At 35.4% G+C, this 20,938-nt stretch overlaps 2 protein-coding genes across 3 annotated transcripts in view; both read left to right on the plus strand.

The window, feature by feature from the left end:
* The window catches only part of LOC142337845 (centrin-3-like), a 447,449-nt gene that overhangs the window by 104,812 nt on the left and 321,699 nt on the right, over positions 1–20,938 (plus strand). The gene's annotated exons all lie outside the window — the stretch shown is intronic.
* The window catches only part of LOC142338620 (neural cell adhesion molecule 2-like), a 63,900-nt gene continuing 55,698 nt past the window's right edge, over positions 12,737–20,938 (plus strand). For both annotated transcript variants that reach the window (XM_075388456.1, XM_075388457.1), the window contains exons 1-3: positions 12,737–13,166; positions 16,062–16,199; positions 20,247–20,468. In XM_075388456.1, the coding sequence (XP_075244571.1) occupies positions 13,112–13,166; positions 16,062–16,199; positions 20,247–20,468 (415 nt within the window). In that variant the 5' untranslated portion in view covers positions 12,737–13,111. The remainder of the gene's footprint in view (positions 13,167–16,061; positions 16,200–20,246; positions 20,469–20,938) is intronic.

Raw genomic sequence — 20,938 nt, forward strand, 5'->3', positions numbered from 1 at the left:
GTGAAACCGTTTCTACAGACGGATGGATTACAAGTAGGGAAGTTTAAACCCTTCTGCTTATCCTGTTTTGGTGGCGCTTGCCGATTTACTGCCGAAACTTAGATTTTCTTTTGACAACAACTTTCTGTGTTCTCTCTGGTACGGCAGGGGAAACGTTTCATGGGACGCTAATACACCTCTCAGTTGTAAAAAACCAGAAATATTAATCAAAATGGTGTTTCTTATGAAATCAAATTCACTGCCAAATTCTTAAATGCTGACATTGTGTGCTTATTGTGGGTCTTAAATGCTAAAATTCTTAAATGCTTTGCAAATTAACTGTTTATTGGAATCTATAGTTGCGGCTTCTGCACTATGCCAGGCTTTCAACAATTTCCTGGCAGTCGCTCTTACCCAAGTAAAATCCCTTTCAAAATTCGTGATCCAGCAATGCATGAATTCCTTGTCAGACAGTTTGAGAGTGCTAGAATCCACAAAAGGAAAGCTGGGAAAGAAAAAACTCCTGAAAAGATACCCTTGGAGTGAAAGGACGCCCCAAAATGTTCGAAATAATCCCTACTCGACCTTTGAATTGAACAATTGACACCATGCATCGTTGCCTCAAGAGTGTTGTATACGCTGTTATAAGACTTTTTCCTGAACAACTCAGTTCGTTTGAAATTTCGACAATGTGTGAAAATCAAAAGTTACGCTTGCCCAAAGAGTTCAAGCGCTCAGTCAGATCGCTGTAGACACTCGATTATACCACGTTCTGTACAGAGATATAACTGATTTCAGGTCGACTTGTTTTGCTGAAATTGATTCGCTTTAGCCTCTTGGTTACCGCGATAATCCTCCTACATTGAGATCTATTCAAAACCGGCTAATTTGATTTTCTTTCCAAGCGAACTGTTCTTTTTAAGTGTACTCAAACATTATGAGCACAACTAAATGTCATGTTTATCACGGAGTGATTTCTGGAAACTATTAATTTTGTTTTCTATTCGACTACTTTAAATGGCTGTGTAGCTTGAGAATTTCAGTTCCGCATTTAAAATTCAAATAAGACCTCTTAAAATTAGTAATATTTCATCGGAAAAATTGTATCTCACACAAAAATTTATTATTTGATTCAAAAAAAATTTCCAAAAGTAATGAAGTTTTATCGGATCAAGTAGTTGTTTAATATGTACCAAATTTTGTATGCAATATTCCCACCATATGTGAATTTCAGAACAAAGTAATTTTTCGGTCTAGCATGTCTAGGAGGAATGTTAGTTCATTGAACGGAGTTTCGCAAATAATTCAAATAAACCTTTTTAAAAATCTCATTGTTAAGTTTTATCGGGTCAGGGAGCTGTCTAAACTGTACCAAACGTTGTATATACTTTTCTAAGCATATGCGCAACCTAGGAAAAAATATCTGGTGTAGTTCACCTTGAAAAAATTTTGTTTTCTACGATATTTTGACGTTTTAAAATATCCTCAATTGTAAAGATAGTGAAATTTCATCGGGTCAATGAGTTAATCTAATTGTACTGCGCTTGATTTAGACTATATCCATTGTTGTGGAGTCTGAAACAAAAACAATTTTACGTCTAGGTTCCTCAGAAAAAGATTGGTATCCATATGGAAATTTGGACTAATTCAATAAATTTTTTTTTAATTTTTTTTCATCGGGTCAAGGAATTGTTCAAATTGCACCAAACTTGATATAATTCATTTCTACTGTATCTGAAATCTAAACCAAACAGATTTTAGCCAGTCCAGCTTGACTACAAAAAAAGTTGGTATCTAGCTTGGAAATTTAGGATTAACTCGAATTATTTTTCTTAAAATAGGTTTCTTTTCGTCGGTCAAAGGAGTAATCTAATTGTACCAAACATTATTAACTATTCCCCTTTTTCTGGAGTCTAAAATAAAAAAAAATGGTTATTCTGGCTTGTCTAGTCGGTATCTCAGAGGCCATTTGTGAATTATTCCGAAAAACTGTTTTCTGAAATACTAAATTTTCATCGGATCAAGGAGTTGTTCAAACTCTAAGCCAACCAAATTTTTCAGTCTAGACTGCCTATGAGAACGGAGTTAGTTTCTTGAACGGAATTTCGCAATCGATTCAAACAAATCTTTTTAAAGGAAATTTCATTGGGTCAAGGACTTTTTCAAACTGTACCAAACTTTGTATACACTATCCCCACTGTATATGGAGTCCAAAACAAAAAAATTGTTTCTCTAACTTGCTTAAAAAAAGGGTTTATTACAGGGAAATTTGGGATAAAATCGATTAATTTTTTTAAAAAACATTTTTCTCATCGGGTCGAGGAGTTGTTCAAATTGAGCCAAACTCGTGTTGGAGTATTCTCTGTGTAGAAAGTCTTTAAAAGGAGAGTATTTGGTATAGCTGTTCTAGATAAACAATATATGTGTTTTATTTTTTGTTTGGTTTTTTTTTCAAAGAAAAGATTTGAAAATTTTTTGCTGAAAAAGGGTGGGACGGCTTTCCGGCTTCTGAGCTTTTTGATGCTCTCCATCCAACCTCGCCTCACGCTCTCGCTCGTGTTGTTCTCCTCTTTTTCGCTTTTTTTAATTTTAATTGTCACTCTCGTCTATCGCTCGTATCTCGGGTGTCTCTCGCTCATCTCTCGCGTTCTCTCACTCGGTCGCCTTTTGAGGTGAGTCTTCGATTTTTGTGTATGATGTGATGTTATATGTTTATTGCGATTTGAGAACGCTTGATTGTGTTTTAACAAAACGGTCTGAAGAATATTTATGTTTATAATAATGGTACTCAAACTGTTTGCCAGCAAAAAAGAAGAGGCTGTTTTCTATTTTATTAAGGTGTCTCTGTGCCTCACGGTTTAAAAAAGGCTGTGAAAATATGAATATGTTGTTTGGTGATGATTTGATCCTCATTGTCTTTCTCATATTCAACCTTGAAGTCAATTGCAGCCCCTAAATTCAGTTTTGTTCTATATAGAATGATAAAATAACGGGAAAAAGAGTGTAGAGAGCTAAAAAAAATTTTAAACTTTCAAATCTCCAATCAACAAGGTTAGGAAGAGTTGATTTCTGATCTGCCACTGTAAAACTAAGTAGACAATTTAACCATAAAGAAGATCAAAAAAACTTCACTTTTATTCCACATATAAATCCTAAAATTTCACTCAAAGTACACTCACTCCTCCATTATGTGCGGAGAACTGACAGGGAAAAATAATTTTTAAGCTCTTTACGTTTTCCCCGTTATTGTTTTTACGTTTTCATGAGAATGCGTTACCCGGACTGTTAGTAAGAGTGCATCCGTATATTGCATCCACTTAGTCGCAGTTCATCCGCATAATGCATCCCCTTAGTGTTGGTGCATCCTTATAATGCCTCTTCTTAGTAATTGTGAATCCGTATGATGCAACCTCTTAGTCATAGTGCATTCGTATAAGCATCTTCTAAGTAATAGTGCTTCCTAATAATGCATCCTCCTAGTCATTGTGCATCGGAACATTGCACCTTCCCGGACGTAATGCTTCTGTGTAATGCATCTTCTTAGTCATAGTTCATGCCTATAATGCGTCAACTTAGTCATAGTGCATCAGTATAGGGCAACCTCATAATCTTAGTGCATACATATAATGCATCCTGTTATCCATACTGCAACGGTATAATGCATCTTCTTGGTCATAAGGTATCCGCATAATGCCTCCTCTTAGTCAGAGAGCATCCGTAAAATGCATTCTCTTGGTCATAAAGCGTCGGTATATTGCGCCCTTTTAGCCGTGGTAAATCCTTATAATGAATCATTTTAGTCGTAGTGCATCCCGATAGAACATCCTCCTGATCAGAGTGCCTCCGTATATTGCATCGTCTTTGTCACAGTGCATCCGTATAATGCATCATCTTAGTCGCAGTGCATCCGTATAATGCTCCCTATTGATCTGAGAGCATCCATATATTGCATCCTAATAGTCGTAGTGCATCCGTATAATGCTCCCTTTTGATCAGAGTGCTTCCGCATATTGCATCCTCTCAGTCATTGGGCATCAGTATCATGCATCCTCCTAATCATAGTGCATACGTATGATGCTTGCTCTAAATCATAGTGCAATCCGTAGAATGCATCCTCTCATTCATAGTGCATCCGTATAATGCATCATCTTATTTTTGTGCATCCGTATTATGTACCCTCTTAGTCATAATTTATGCGCATAACGCATCCTCTTTGACATTGTGCGTCCGTATAATGCATCCTCTTAGTCAGAGTGCATGAATTTTTTGCATCCTATTAGTCATAACGCATCCGCATTTTGCATCATCTTATTTATAGTGCATCGGTATAATGCACCTTCTCAGTCATAGTGCTTCCGTATAATGCATCTTCTTAGTTACAGCACATCCGTGTACCTCATCCTCTAAGTCATACTGCATCCGTATACAGCATCCTCTTAGTCATAGTGCTTTCGTATAATATTCCCAGTTAGCCATAGTGCATCCGTATAAAGGCAAGCTCTCAGTCATAGTGCATCCGTAAAAGAAACCTCTCAGTCATATTGCGTCAGTATAATCCATCTTTTAAGTCACAGTGCATCAGTATAATGCCTCCCTTTATCCATAGTGCATCCGTATAATGCATCCTCTTAGTCAGAATGCATCCGTATGTTTCATCTTCCTAGTCAGAGCGCATCCGTGTAATGCATCCTCTTAGTCATATTGCATCCATAAAACACATCTTATAAGTAATAGTGCATCCTTATAACGCATCTTCGTATTCCTTCTGCATCGGTATAACGCATATTCCTATTCACAATGCATCAGTATAATGCATCTTTTTAGACATATTGCATCCCTATAGTGCATCTTTGTAGTCTTAGTGCATCCTCTTATTCATAGTGCATCCGTATAACGCATCATCTTAGTCATGGTGCATTCGTAAAATGCATCCTCCTATTCAGAGGGCATCCGTATAAAATACTCCCTTAGTCATAATGTATCCGCTTAATGCATCCTCTATGTCAGATTGCGTCCGTAAAATGCATCCTCGTAGTCCTAGTGCATCCGCATAATGCAACCTCCTAGTCATAGTGCATCCATAAATTAAATCCTCTCAGTCATCTTGCGTCAGTATAATCCATCTCCTAAGTCATAGTGCATCAGTTTAATGCGTCCCTTTATAATTGTGCATCCGTATAATGCATCCTCTTAGTCAGAAAGCATCCGTATCTTTCATCCTCCTAGTCAGAGCGCATCCGTACAGAGCATCCTCTTAGTCATATTGCATCCAAAAAATGCATCTTATTAGTAATAGTGCATCCCTATAAAGCATCTTCGTATTCACACTGCATCCGTATAACGCATATTCCTAGTCACAATGCATCAGTATAATGCATCTTTTTAGACATATTGCATCCGTATAGTGCATCCCCGTAGTCTTAGTGCATCCTCTTATACATAGTGCATCCGTATAACGCATCATCTTAGTCATAGTGCATCCGTATAACGCATCCTCCTATTCAGAGGGCATCCGTATTATGTATCCTCTTAGGAACAGTGCATCCGTATAATGCACTCTTTTAGTCATATTGTATCCGCATAATGCATCCTCTTTGTCAGATTGCGTCCGTAAAATGCATCCTCTTAGTCGTAGTGCATCCGCATAATGCAAACTCTTAGTCATAGTGCATCCGTAAAATAAATCCTCTCAGTCCCATTTCGTCAGTATTATCCATCTTCTAAGTCACAGTGCATCAGTATAGTGCATCCTTTTATCAATAGTGCATCCGTATAATGCATCCTCTTAGTCATATTGCGTCCATAAAATGCATCTTATTAGTAATAGTGCATCAATAAAACGCATCATAGTATTCATACTGCATCCGTATAACGCATATTCCTAGTCACCATGCATCATTATAATACCTCTTTTTAGCCATATTGCATCCGTATAGTGCATCCTCGTAGTCTTAGTGCATCCTCTTATTCATAGTGCATCCGTATAACGCATCATCTTAGTCATAGTGCATCTGTATAATGCATCCTCCTAATCAGAGGGCATCTGTATAATGCATCCTCTTAGACATAGTGCATCCTTATAATGCACTCCCTTAGTCATAATGTATCCGCATAATGCATCCTCTTTGTCAGATTGCCCCCGTAAAATGCATCCTCTTAGTCAAGGTGCATCCGTATGTTGCATCCTCTTAGTCAGTTTTCATCGGTATATTGCATCTTACTAGTCAGAGGGCATCCGGTTTATGCATCCTCTTTTTTCCTCATGCATCCGTGTAATGCAACCTCTTAGTCATATTGCTTCTCTAAAATAACATTTTTAGTCGTAGTGCATCAGTATAATCCATTTTCCAAGTGATAGTGCATCTGTGTAATGCATCCTCGTATTCAAATTGCATCCAAATAAAGCATCCTCTTAGTCAAAATGCGTTCGTATATTGCACTCTCCTAGACATATCGCATTCGTATAATTCATCCTCTTAGTCATATTGCATACGTAAACTGCATCTTATTAGTCATAGTGAATCCGTATAATGCATCTACGTGTTCAATGGGCATCCGTATAATGCATCCTCCTCGTCACTGTGCATCCGTCTATTTCATCCCTTTAGCCATAATGCATCCGTATCATGCATCCCCGTTGTCTTATTGCATCCGTGCATAACATACTCTTAACGATAGTGCATCCGATTATGCATCCCATTATAGTTCATCCGTACAACGCTTCTTCCTAGTCAGAGGGCATCCTTATAATTCATCCTCTTAACCATAGTGCATCCTCATAATGCATCCTCTTATTCATAGTGCATCCGTATAACGCATCCTCTTAGTCATAGTGCATCCGTATAATGCATCCTCCCAGTCAGAGGCCATCCGTATAATGCATCCTCTTAGTCAGGATGCATCCATATATTGCATCCTCTTAGTCAGAGTGCATCCGTATTTTGTATCCTCCTAGTAAGAGGGTATCCGTATTATGCATCCTCTTAGTCCTAGTGGAACCGTATAATGCAACCCCTTAGTCATAATGCATCCGTATATTCCATGTTCCTTGTCAAAGGACATCCGTTTTATGCATCCTCTTAGTCCTAGTGCATCCATTTAAGGCAACATCTTAGTCAGAATGCATCCGTATAATGCATCCTCCTAGTCAGAGCGCTTCCCTTAGTCATATTGCATAAGTAAAATGCATCTTCGTATTCTTAGTGCATCCGTGTAATGCATCCTCGTATTCTTAGTTCATCCGTATAATGCATCCTCTTAATGATAGTGCATTTGTATTATGCATCCAATTATTCATATTTCATCCGTATAACGCATCCTCTTAGTCGTAGTGCATTCGTATGATGCGTCCTCATAGTCAGAGGGCATCAGTATTATGCACCCTCTTAGTCATAGTGCATCCATATAATGCATCTTTGTATTCATAGTGAACTCGTATAATGCATCCTCTTAGTCATTGTACAATCGTGTAATGCACCATCTTAGTCATAATGTGTCCACATAATGCATCCTCTTTGTCAGATTGCTTCCGTATATTGCATCCTCTCAGTCAGAGTCCATCAGTATTTTGCATCCTCCTAGTCAGAGGGCATCCGTATAAAGCATCCTCTTAATTATAGTGCAACCTTAAGATGCATCCTCTTATTCATAGTACATCCGTATTACGCATCCTCTTAGTCATAGTGCATCCATATAAGGCATCCTCCTAATCAGAGGGCATCAGTTTATTGCATCCTCTTAATCATAGTCCATCCGTATACTGCATCTTCGTATTCATAGTGCAACCGTATAATGCATCCTCCTAGTCACAGTCTATCCGCATAAGGCATCCGCTTATTCATAGTGCAACAGTATAACGCATCTTCTTAGTCATAGTGCATCTGTATAATGCAACCTCTTAGTTATAGTGCGTCCATATAATGCATCCTCTTATTCAGTGTGCCTCAGTATAATGCATCCTCTTAGTCAGGGTGCATCCGTATATTGCAATTTCTTCGTCAGAATGCATCCGTATATTGCATCCTCCTAATCTGAGGGCATCCGTATAAACCATCCTCTTAATGATAGTGCAACCGTAAAATGCATCCTCTTATTCATAGTGCATCCGTATCGCGCATCCTCTTAGTCATAGTGCATCCGTATAAGGCATCCTCCTAATCAGAGGGCATCAGTTTAATGCATCCTCTTAGTCATAGTGCATTCGTATAATGCGTCTTCGTATTCATAGTGCAACCGTATAATGAAACCTCTCAGTCACAGTGCATCCCTATAATGCATCTTCTTATTCAGTGAATTCATATAATGCAACCTCCTAGTCATCGTCCATCCGTATAATGCCCACTCTTAATAATGTGTCCGCAATAATAATTTGTCCGCAATAATGTGTCCGCAATATGTAGCATCTTTGTCAGAGTTCGTCCGTATAATGCATCCTCTTAATCATAGTGCAACCGTATAACGCATCTTCTTTGTCATAGTGCATCCGTATAATGCAACCTCCTAAAGTATACAAATGGTGCATCATAAAGTATACAAAGTCATAAAGTATACAAAATATGCATCCTCCTTGGCAGAGTGCGTCATTATAAATCATCCTCTTATTCATAGTGCAACCTCACAATGCAGCCTCTTAGTCAAAGTGCATCCGTACAAAGCTTCAACTTACAACTTAGTAATAGTGCATTCCAATAATGCATCCTCCTAGTCAGATGGCATCCGTAAGTTGAATGCTCCTAGTCAGTGGGCATCCCTATAACGCATCCCCTTGGTAATAGTGCTTCCGCACAATGCATCATCTTAGTATTAGTTCATCCCTTTGATGCAACCTCTTAGTCAGGGTGCATCCGTATATTGCATCCTCCTAGTCAGATGGCATCCTTATAATGCATCCTCTTAGTCAGAGTGCATCCGTATAATGCATCTTCTTATTCTTAGTGGACTCGTATAATGCATCCTTTTAGCCATTGTGCATCCGTATAATGCACCCTCTTATTCAAAACTTATCCGCATAAAGCACGCTCTTTGTCAGAGTGAGTCAGTATAATGCATCTTCCTCTTCACAGTGCAACCGTATATCGCATTTTCTTAGTCATAGTGCATCCTTATAATGCATCCTCCTAGTTATAGTGCATCCGTATGATGCATTCTCTTATTCATAGTGCATCCGCCTAACGCAACCTCGTAGTAATAGTGCACTCATATAAAGCATCCTCCTAATTGAAGTGCAGCATCCGTCCAACGCATTCTCTTAGTCATAGTGCGTCCGTACAATGTATCATCTTAGTAATAGTTCATCCCTATGATGCAACTTCTTATCAGGGTTCACACGTATTTTGCATCCTCTTAGTCAAATGCTTCCGTATATTGAATCCTCCTTGTCAGCGGGAATCCAAATTATGCATCCTCTCATTCATAGTGCAACCGGAAAACGCATTTATCTTTTTCATAGTGCACCCATATAAAGCTTCTTCCTAGTTGTAGTGCATCCGTATAATCAATCCTCTTAGTCATAGTGAATCCGTGCAAGGCATCTTCTTATATTTATTGCATCAGTATTTCCATAAACTTATGAGAGAATTTCAAACTTTCAATTACGCAATAGTTCAAAGCCAATGAGAGCTCCCATTACTGTTTTAATTTGAAAAGAAACAAAAGTCCTTTAAAAAGTACACATTTTTAAAAATGTGAAGATGGCGATGCTCAAAAGTCCAATATGTTTTTGAAAACAAATGTTTTCAAAATTCAAAACAAAGAAAAGGTTTCAACCAAAAGAGATGATGTTATCTTCAAGATCTCCAGATGATATTTGGGCCGGTTATTGATGACACTGAGTCACAAGACTACAAAATATCGTCAAATACAAGCGGAAGCCAAAAGTTCACAAATATTTTTGACGACAACACAGTGTTCAAGGCGCTAACATCAAAATATATTATCTGCAAAAACTATAAAACATCTCATATGTCTCCCCTTAACATCTACGGGTCTTCATAAAAAAAAGACGGAGCAAAAGAAGAAAAAGAACCTAAAAATTGAACAGTACAGAAATCTCGAAATGTTTTTTGAAATTATATGACCGAAATCGTCAGTCAAAACATGCAACGAACCGAAAAGAGAAAAATTTATTTGGGCCAACAAAAAATGGAAAATTCTTGTTGGTGAGATTAAAATACATAATGACAGAAATGAGAGCAAAGAGGAGACAGTTGAAAAAATTAATTTGAAAGACCTTAAAGAATTGGCTGTAAACTGAAATCTGTATAAGAGTTGAGTTACAGGTCCTACAGAAGCAATTGAGTCTCAACATTTTCAAGTATATGTCGTTCAACAAAATAAAGACAGACAGACAAAAGCAAAACACTTTTTATAAAATTTTTTAAATTTTGCTAGATAACTGTGTCTCAGCTCAAAAGCATAATTTATTCAACCAAAACAAATAACAAACATATGCAGACATGCTTTTTTCAACGCTGTGCAGTCTTGCAACTATGATTTCTCTCAATTTCAATTTTCTGTAAGGTGGTAATTCGACAAGCAAACAAAATTAATCTATGTAATGTGCAATTATGCCTAGAAACAAAAAAAATGAAAAAAGTAGTATCAAAACCAAGAAGCCATTAGTTAAAAACAAAACCGCTACAGAAACTGCATTATAAACTACAGGAAATTAATTTCCAGCTGTTTTTACTCAGACTGCACCAGAAATTGATATAAAATTGATAAAATGAAGGCAAAGTTTAAAATATCACCGACATTTTCATAAAACAAATGTATTCAAAGTCATAAGGGGTGTGAGATAATAACTTTAAGCATTGTTTAGGTTAATGTATATCGCCTAAAAAGGCCATTGGGATCTTTTATTGTGGAGATTAAAAAATTGGACAACAAAAACTATTACAAGTAAAAGCAAACATAAGAAACCCATAAAAATTCACAAAAATAATTGGTCAGAAATGTTTAACTCTGAAACCATAATATGTGTTAGTTGGGCCTCGTTTTATACAATTATTGGGTGTCAATAATTGAGCCCTGATTTGATATTCTTGTCAGTAACTTACAACAAATCTATAAATATGGAAAAATTTTCAAAAGAAAAGGCCGCATCCCATTTAAATCTGTTTTTTCTTACCGTAAGGATCTTCAATGAGATAAACATCAGCCCTGATATTGCTGTGCTCCTAAAAAGACACTCAATTGTTTAAATGAATGCGAAGTAGATTAATTTTTAAACAAATTTTTTCAGTGCATCAAAAATAAATATTAAATTTGCGAAAAACTGGCAAAAATTAATTCCAGAAGACTCTTGAAGCAAGTGGAAGTACAATTAGCCCTCCTGTCGAGCTTACAATGAAAATGACCGCATTGTAAGGTGTCTATTTGCGGCAAATTTGAAGACAATGGGCTAAAAAGACACCTATTTGGTCCCATTTTTAACGAATAAAGACTTTTGAGAAGTTTAGCATCAACTCTAGCATAAAAACTCGGATCGAACAATTCAGCAACTCGCCTCTATCTTCAAAGATAAAATCAATCCCAGTTCCGTTAACATTTGTAACATTTATTAGCAAAATTTACGAAAATTTTGTCAAGAATTCGGACAATTTGAATAAAAGCCACGGAATATCGTCTCCCCTTCACAAAACTTTAAACCTCGATAACTCTAAAATGTAAAAAGCGAAAATCAAAAAATCTTTTTTCCATATTCCACGCTAGACGGGTTTTCTAATGATACCAGTCACAACTCTCTACGATGATTATATCGATCGGCCAAAATTGACTAAACAAAAGAAACCCATTTGAGTATATAATTCCTCACCCCCCCCCCCCCCCCACTAAAGTGGGCCGAAACATTTATCGGTGTTTTCATAAGCCTGCCATACTTTGCCTTTAACAATCTTTTTAGACTTTATTTGTTCAAAACGTTTTCAAATTTTCTCTCTGAACAGGACACTTCTTTCTGAAGTGTCCTGTTTTTAAATCTGCTTCGATTTCAAAATCCATTAGAGCCCTCTTTGAGATCGCTAAAGTCTAAATTCGTTGTCAAATTCGTTCTCAATAAGATACTATTTTTCTGATCTACCACGCCCCATTTTTAATGGTCCATTCTGAAGTAATCTCTGAAAAGTAATGATCATGATAAGAATCGCTGATAACAACCACTTGTTTCTACTGTACGTACAGCGGGCGCTTTTAATTTTATAAAATTTCCCCTTTGACACCAATTATACATAAAAGCCCGTTTTGCGCTTCGTGCCTTTCATAATCTTACCCCTTTTGTTTACAAAACAAAGAGTCACGAAAATGGGGCGCCTTTTTGTCAGAAATCCGACGCTTCAGAGATCATTCAGAAATAAGCGCAATGACGTCTTTTTGATTACAAAACCCCTTTTGAAATGTCATGCCAATAAAACTAACACGATATGCGACCTTCGTGGGAAATTTTTTATTCTCTTGGACCACAATAACTGTATATTTATTTCCACAAAAAAAAAAGAAAACAAAAACATCTTGCAAAATAACTGCTTTCAAAACCAGCAATTTGTTCTTTTATATAGAGACAAAAACTTGACTGTTTATCGTTTATAAAAAAAGCAAATTTTTTCAAGAACACCACTTTCAGAAAAGTCGTCTGCCTTTCAGATTTTGTAAAAGGGAATTCGATTTCTTTTCCATCTTTTCAATTGGTTGAAAAAAGCATTTCAGAATAGAAATAAAGGGAAAGAACGAAATTGGTCTTTAGATAAAGTGGTATAAAACATACTACACAACCTGCGTAATACTATAGCTGTTATATATTAACTGCGCAATATCATCCAAGTGAAATACATAAAAGCTTATTTGAAATTGAAATAGTCCTACATCAAAACTCCACCTTCGATTTATTCCACAAATTATTTGAAACACGAGCCTCTTTTAAACATTTTGAATGGAACTGACCTGATAGAGTAAATTAACTTAGTGTGATAGTTATTAAACTTGTTACAGTTTAATCCTAAACAGTTTATAACTTCAATCGCAACATCATGTCCAAACTAGGAAGTCTGTTTATCCTTGGATTCGGTATCAATTCTAAAGTGGATTAAACTGATTATTAAACAGATTTATTTCTCAGATTGGGAATCATTGTGACCTAATGTTAGCAACTATGGTTCTCAACTTCAATTATCAATCTGGAAAACTCCCACCGGGTAAGTGACTTTGGAAGAGATATCCAATAAATTTTGAACAAAAAAAGCTTTTAAAACCAGTTATTCTTTCATTCAAAAGCAATCCTTGACAATAGGCAAAATATCCAATAACATGACTTTCAAAAAGTTGGCCGTCTTTTGGCACTCGAGTTTTTGCTTCATTTTACTCAATACTGATGCATATTGAAATCCACAAAATTCAAACTGTTAAAGTTCGTTTTTTAAAGAAAGTTTTCACAATTTTCTCTTAAACTACGATGCAAGGGCTGAATAATAGCTTATTATGCAAAATATTTAATTGTTCTGTTCGATAAAAGAACATTAATAATTCAATAAAGTAATTGAAAAATATTTAAAACTTTTTCAATTTTATCATTCCAGTTTGGGGAATTTTATAGCTCCTCTGTAAAAAGACTTAAAAAGGATAAAATGAAATATTTTTCGCAATGTCCTCCATGTTCCCCAATGTTCCCTTTTTCGTGAAAAGTAAAAGTGCTAAACTGATCTACTTGGAGAGCAGACAAAACAGTCCCAGACAAAACACTCCCGTACAAAGCAGTCCCGTAGAGCAAAATATTCCCTGACAAAACACTACCAGACAAAATAGTCCCAAAAAAGCAGACAAAACAGTCCCAGACGAAATAGCCCCAACTAAACATATGCACATCAATTAACAAAGAAACGCCTTAAGTTAATTATATGATTGTATTTCTTTGAACAAATATTAAGCTGATTACAACACAGTTATATTCAAGTAACGTATTTTAAAATTTTTGGTTTAATCCTAATTTGTATCAATTAAAAACAAAGCATTCAGAAGTTTAACTAATAGATTATGAGTTTTAATGGTTCGTAGATTATTTTTACACTTGTTTCGATATTTATTCGGGACTATTTTGTCTGCGACTATTTTTCCTCCTTTTATTTGACTTTTTGTCTAGTACTGTTTTGTCTAGAAAAATTTTGCATTTGTGATTGTTTTGTCTGGACACGGATCTATTGAATCTGAACACAATTTTTTCTTTTCTGCAGATTATAGAACAAAAAAATTAAGATACTGTTCTCAGTTCTCTTTTTGCATGAAGTGCTCAAAATTGTAATCAACTTGCATCATTTGCTTGAGTGATCACGAACAGAACGTAATAAAACAATCATTTTCAAGTTTTTTCATTTTTTAAATGAAATTCTGAAAAGAATTTTTGAACAAAATTAAGTGGATTGAGTAACAAATTGAATTTTCAAAAAGATCAATTTTTGTTTGATTAGCTTATCAAAATTGTATAGTTTTTCACTGTTGAGATAGGTGTCGATATGCTCGACTTAAGAAGAAAAATATTCGTTGATTCTTGCATAGGCATGGATCATCAGCAATTACAATTTTATGTTCTCTTACAAATGCATGTGGAATTGGCGCTGTTGAGCAGAGTATGATATTCTAATACTACGACAGAAAAATGTTTGAATGTTTGCAAGAAGCTTGCCAAATATTAAACGTAACTTCTAAGACTGTTCACTGTATCAAAGAGCTTCTAACTTATAGGATCTCGCAAAAGTACGCAAGAAATAAGGACTTATGTGCAAGGACATCCAAGATAAACGTTATTTGTGGCAAACTAGATAACTGTATATAACTGTATATACAATTTACTGCGTATTTTCTCAAGGTCTGTTTTTTTGCAAAACAATGCAAGTCCATAAAAAAATCTTAAAAAATCAACAGGAGAAACATCAATGCAATTATTTTGTGATTAAATAAGGAAATTCTGAAAAAAAAGAATCAAAATTGCTCAATGGTTTTGAAATGGACAAATATAACTAATTTGTTGCTGAAGCCGCCCAAAAAAACTGTCTCCTCAATCAAGTAGGAGAAAAACACTGCACCATCCGACCATTAACCTAACAAACACATATTAATAGTTTTCTATAAAAGTGTCTGTTGCATATAGAAAATATTTATTTTAAAAAAAAGATAACCGAAGTCTCAATTTCGAACTTGTTTCTTTTCTGCAGTTTTGTAGAGCCTGATATTTTCCGTAAGCATTTCAATGGCTTACACCTACACGTTTGGCACATTGCTATATCTCGGTTATATTGTACAAAAATCTTGCTGTGTGCAAAAGCTTGGAAATATCTTGTTATTTATTGAGCAATTATTTTGAAAGAAAACGAACACTCCAAGATGAAAGGCCGTGAAATATTTATGGTTCACATCAAAACACGTTATCAGGCTATTAATTTTTAATTTTGAAGGTTTCAAGAGGACGTACGGTTTTATGTTTTCAATCGCGCATGATGCTTAAATTCTCCAGGTTTTCAAAGAGGAAAATTTATTCAAGTGTTTTTAAAATTGTCGCAGTTTCAAAGATGCTTTTGTGTTCTTATGTGAAGGTTTTTGTCTTTTCAAGACGCCAAAAGACTTTTAATTGTCGACCTTCAACAAAGACGTTAATGTAAAACAACTAGTTTGTCTCCGAAAAGAACGAAAATTTAGTTTCGGAGCTTTTGGTTATTTTGCAAAAACTTTTGCAATTGGAGATTTAACTTCGAAAATCCATTCAATTTTTAAATTCATTGGATTATCTGTTCGGCTGTTTATAGCAATTCATGGTCGAGGCAATCAAAACAATAAATGAAAAAGTTAACATTTTTTATCAAACTTTGTCAACTAACCCTTCGAGCAATTGAACCTTAAAACAAGCAATCAGCAATTCTGAAAATGATAAATCTTCAAGGCTGACATTAGTAATAATGCCAGTCGAAAAGAACGCTTATATTTTTAGTCACCAATTTACCTTACATCACATTATTGCAGTTGCCTCGCAAAAAATGATCATGACGACTCTCTCTGGTTAATTATGTCACAAATTGACTATTTCAAATTGGTTGAATTTTCAGCGAGAACGCGCAGTTACACAATTCCGCCTTTTGTCATCATTACGTCAGCATTCCTGTTTGTGATCAAATTCCACGACTGTTCTTCGTCGTGGTCGGACCAAAATATGTATTATCAAGACACCCTCACATCAGATCCAGGTGAGTTTCTTCACGTTTCTTTTTTATTTATTTTACATTAACGGATTTAAATTTCGGTTTCACATGACCGACTTTAAATTTCCATTTCGTTTTATTTATTTTACATTAACGGATTTAAATTTCGGTTTCACATGACCGACTTTAAATTTCCTAGTAGAACGTATAATAAATTTTTCATGATTTAAAATAATCAAACTTTCCTAGTTATAAAAAGTTTCTCATTTAAAAGAAATGCTTTTTAGCATAACTTTATGATTCAATGCCGATCGACATTGCCGATCGTTGATTTTTTCTTATAGTAAATATATAAGGAGCATATATAATGTTATACAAATCTTGTGCACTACCGGGCCTCTCCAAGTCAGTGAAGTGGCATCAGTATTGGGCAAGAGTCTAATTGGACAGGTCTAATTAGCACGGGGTTTGAAATCTGCAAACATTCAAACGTGAAACACGTGAAAATCTTTGCAAGTTTTTGCCACCAATAGAAGGATTAAACACAAGCCTTGCCTAAGAATTAATAACTTCAACTAAATCTGGTCCAAGAATTGAATCTTGACTTCTAAATCTCAATATTCACCAAAACTTTGGTATTTGTTATCCGATACTATCTGGTAGGTTTAAATCAAAACTTGTCAATTTCGGCAATTTTTTTTCCAAAATTTGTACAACACTTACTACAAACTCGCTCGAAATCTTGGCCGAGACATTGCAACACTACATCAAATCGTTATGGCCAAGACTTGGTAAACTTAAGAAGAGAATAAAGTGAGAGGGCAAAAATAACCAGGAAAGCAAACACGATTTGTGAATTCTGAATTCTGAATTCTGAATTCTGAACAAAAATTTGTCTGAAACGGCTTCTGTTGGCGTATTTTTGTTTGAGAAACTCGTTTAGGTCGTAAAGGTCCAATTGAAAGGTAAATATGGAAAAAAATTGAAAAAAACTTTTTGGTGTTATGAGAGAAGTTAGTACCATGAACTGATTTAAGAAATTACAGGGCAGATTTAAAAGTAAATTTGAGCTGAAAAATTTTCAAGATTCTCGAATTTTTTCGTTCACAACATAGCGACTGCCGTTTTCTAAGTGATCATGCTTTGTACTGGAATATGCTCTGACTAGGGGTGTAAATAACGTGGGGATCTGATTTTTGAAAACTAGCTTTTTTCCTGTAATGAAAACAAGCTCAATACAAGACTTTAATTCTTTTTAAACCAGTGATTTTTTAGAATATTGAATATAGTTTAAATACACTTTTTAAGTGGATTAAGTACCATATAGAATTTTAATTTTAAAAGATATTTTACGGACGATAAGTTTGAACTGAGAAGAATTCAACCGGACCTTATTTAAATCAGTTTTTTTGGACGCCAACGGTCTTATTTAGCCTCAAAAATTTGAGTTAAGCTCACATGATTGTTTTGTATTACATGTCTTTGCCTAAGTAGAATATTCATTCATTGCGGAAGAGTTTTCATTACCTAGGAAGTGCGGTCATTTTTCCATTTTCTCATTTTTCATACAGAATCATGAGTGGCTACAAGATTATGGGTGCTTGTATAAAAACAAGTAGGAACTCTTAACTAAAAAATTCAAGTTCGGTCATCATGTAGGGCAAAAGGGAAATTCAAAGGTTGTCCTTCTTCATTATTTTGAATAACAGAATAACAGTTTATCATAACGCCTCAAACATCAACTGGAATAAATTATTTAGTTTTCATTTTTCTTTGCTCCTCACCTCCTGTTTTTTTTGCTAGAAACTACGTCAGTAAGTCAGCAAGCATAACTCTTTGTTAGATAATTATTTTCAATCGTCAATAAATTTAGGATTTATTTGAGACTCTTTCTTGTTTATAGTTTTTTTTTGTTTTTAGGCTCTCTTTTTTGTCAGATGGCAAGGCTGACATTGGAACCAAAAAACGTTTAGTTTCAAACAATCGGTTTTTATTGTATTCAAATTACGGTTTTCCTGTATACAAGTATACAAGATCCTTATTTCTTTCCGAAGCTGTCAAAACATAAAGTCTCAGCAGAACGACTTTTTAATGGTATCGTGTAACGAAAATGTCCTAATTTGTTGAAAACTGTTCAGTGATCCGCACATTTTGATCAAGCCGTCTTGTATTCTGGCCAAAAATTTTACCGACACATTATTAAGATATCTCAAGTCTCATTTCATTGTTCTGCAAGATCATGCCCAGTTAAACATCAATGATCAGTGTGATTGTGAGTTGTATGACTGTCATCTCTGTGTTAGCATAATTTAAAGATATTTTAACTTAAATTAGGATCAATAAACAGTTGTGACCTTTCTATACCAATAACCTATCTATTAATGTCATGCAATTGTGCAAAGAAGAATTATAAGCTTTATTTGTAATGAATACAAGAGGGATCCAAACAGATTCCAATACTGTGCGATTACTGGGAAAGATTTTAGGATAAACTAACGTCATTCTTTCCCTCTTGTGTTGAATTTATGGTACTGTTCACCGTCAATCATTTGTAATTTTTGTACTCATTTATATCAATGGCTTAAAAAATACTCTTTTCGTTGTTTATAATGAAATAGTTTTCTACACTGCCTACCACTGTGACTTTTTGCAAAGCCTGAAAATTTACTGATATTGAGAGAAATACAGTATTTCTTTGAAAAATTTTAAGTCTTAAAGCAGCAATGTTTGACTAGCAGAGGCCACAACTTCATAACATCCGACGAAATTGGAAGTGTAATACTTGACATCCCAGTTCATTGGAACAAAAACTTTTGCTTTCAAACATTCGGTTTTTGCTGTATATAAATTTCACCTTAAGGCGCTATCGCATTAAACCCTAAAAGGTCAGAATTCACAAAAGTTAGTTTTTCAAATATTTCAAAACGTTTTTGTTTTGTAACAGATAATGGTACAGCACAAATGATCAATAATTGATTCATTTCTGGTCATTCCACATTTGCAGTATGAGGAGGACTATATTCACGTAAATTTATTATAAATTTCATCTAGAAAAATTTTTTAGAATTTCCTATTTTGATAAATTGTTTTGCATTTGACGCCTGAAAATAATTTGTGCAAACGCACATTAACCCGCCTTTTAGGCACGATTTGGATGACCTTTTACTCTGCTAATATCTTGCGAGAAAAAGAGTTTGGGCTGGTAAGAGTAGCAAAAACAGTATCTTTGTTAGGGTGTCACTATGTGTTAGGTCAATTCCAAATTAAATTTAAGTTTGATCCGTTCGCCAAAGTGTACAAAATCTTTATTTCTTTCCGAATCTATCAAAACAGAAAGTTTCAAAAAATTGACATTTTTATTGGATCGTGTTAAGAAAGTGTCCTAATTTCTCGAAACCCATTCAGCGATCCGGATATTTTGTACAAGCCGTCTTGTATTCTTAACAAATATGTTACCAAGATATTATGAAGATATCTCAAGTCTCAGTTCACTGTTGTGCAAGATCTCGCCCGGTTAAACTTCCAAAATGACTGTGATAGTGAGTTGTGTGCCCATTTTTTTATGACTATCATCCCTGTTTTCACTTGATGTAAGATCGATAAACAGTTGTGACCTTTCAGTCGTGCAAAGAAGACGTATGAGCAGTTTTTCTTAATGAGTACAAGAAGGACCCAAAAAAATTCCAATACGGTGCGATTACTTCTCGGGTCAGAAAATTATGCAAGAAATGCGCTGAAATGCGCTGATTTAGCAAAAGTTCAGCGCAAAAACCTTACATAATAATGCGCTGAAATGCGCTGAAACTTTGTAACGATTGCGCTGAAATTGGAAAGAATATAAGTTAAATTAACGTCATTCTTTCTTTCTCGTGTTCAGTTTATGATACTGTCCTCCGCCAATTATCAATCATTTCTGTGCTCGTATGTATCAATGGCTTAGTTGTTACTCCTTTCGTTGTTTTTTTTATAATTAAATAAGTTTTCTAGACTGCCTACCATTGTAAATTTTTGCAATGCCTGAACTTTTACAGATATCAGCAGAAATACAAATTTTTTTTCTCTAAGTCTTAAATAACTACACTGTTTGATTAGACTCGGGTCACAGCTTCATAACATCCGATGAAGATGGAAGTGTAATAGTTGACATCCCAGTCCACTATCTGGACATGCAACAGACTGCATTCGTGGGCAGAGAGGGACTGCTGGTGACAATGCCGTGTAGTGACAGTGATTATGGCCTCCATTCTGACACTGATGGTCGCAATAGGAGGAAAAATGTAGAAGCTAAGGACAAAATTGTCGTGTGGAAGTTTGGTTAGTTTTACTTAATTGTATTTCAGATATTATATTGTACAATTTTATTAATATAGAAAAATGGAGCTTCTTACTGGAAACACTTGTCGAATTTTTTGTCCCCAAAACTGTGAGACAAGTGGGTTGTAATTGGGGGACTTTTTGGGAAGTTCCCCTCAAAACTTGGGGGGGGGGAGGGGATAAGGGGGTTTAAAATAATGTAAGAGTTGGGGTTTAATGGGGATTTAGTTACCCGTTTATCCAAGATAAACAAATCACTAAGAGAGATTTCACCTAGCTCGAAGAAAATGACAGTTAAGCAACAACGTATACAGTTTGGAAATGCCCCCCACTCATTTTCTACGAATGATGTTAGGATAAGGCCTTTCTCTGAAAATTCTGGTCAGATTACATCTACTGCCCGACTAACAACCATTCAATATTAACAACAATATGTACATTAAAAATCAAGGTTTTGCATGTGGTGTTGA

This window comes from Convolutriloba macropyga, chromosome 4 (assembly GCF_964194025.1).
Source record: "Convolutriloba macropyga chromosome 4, txConMacr16.3, whole genome shotgun sequence".
Classification (NCBI taxonomy): Eukaryota; Metazoa; Xenacoelomorpha; order Acoela; family Convolutidae; genus Convolutriloba; species Convolutriloba macropyga.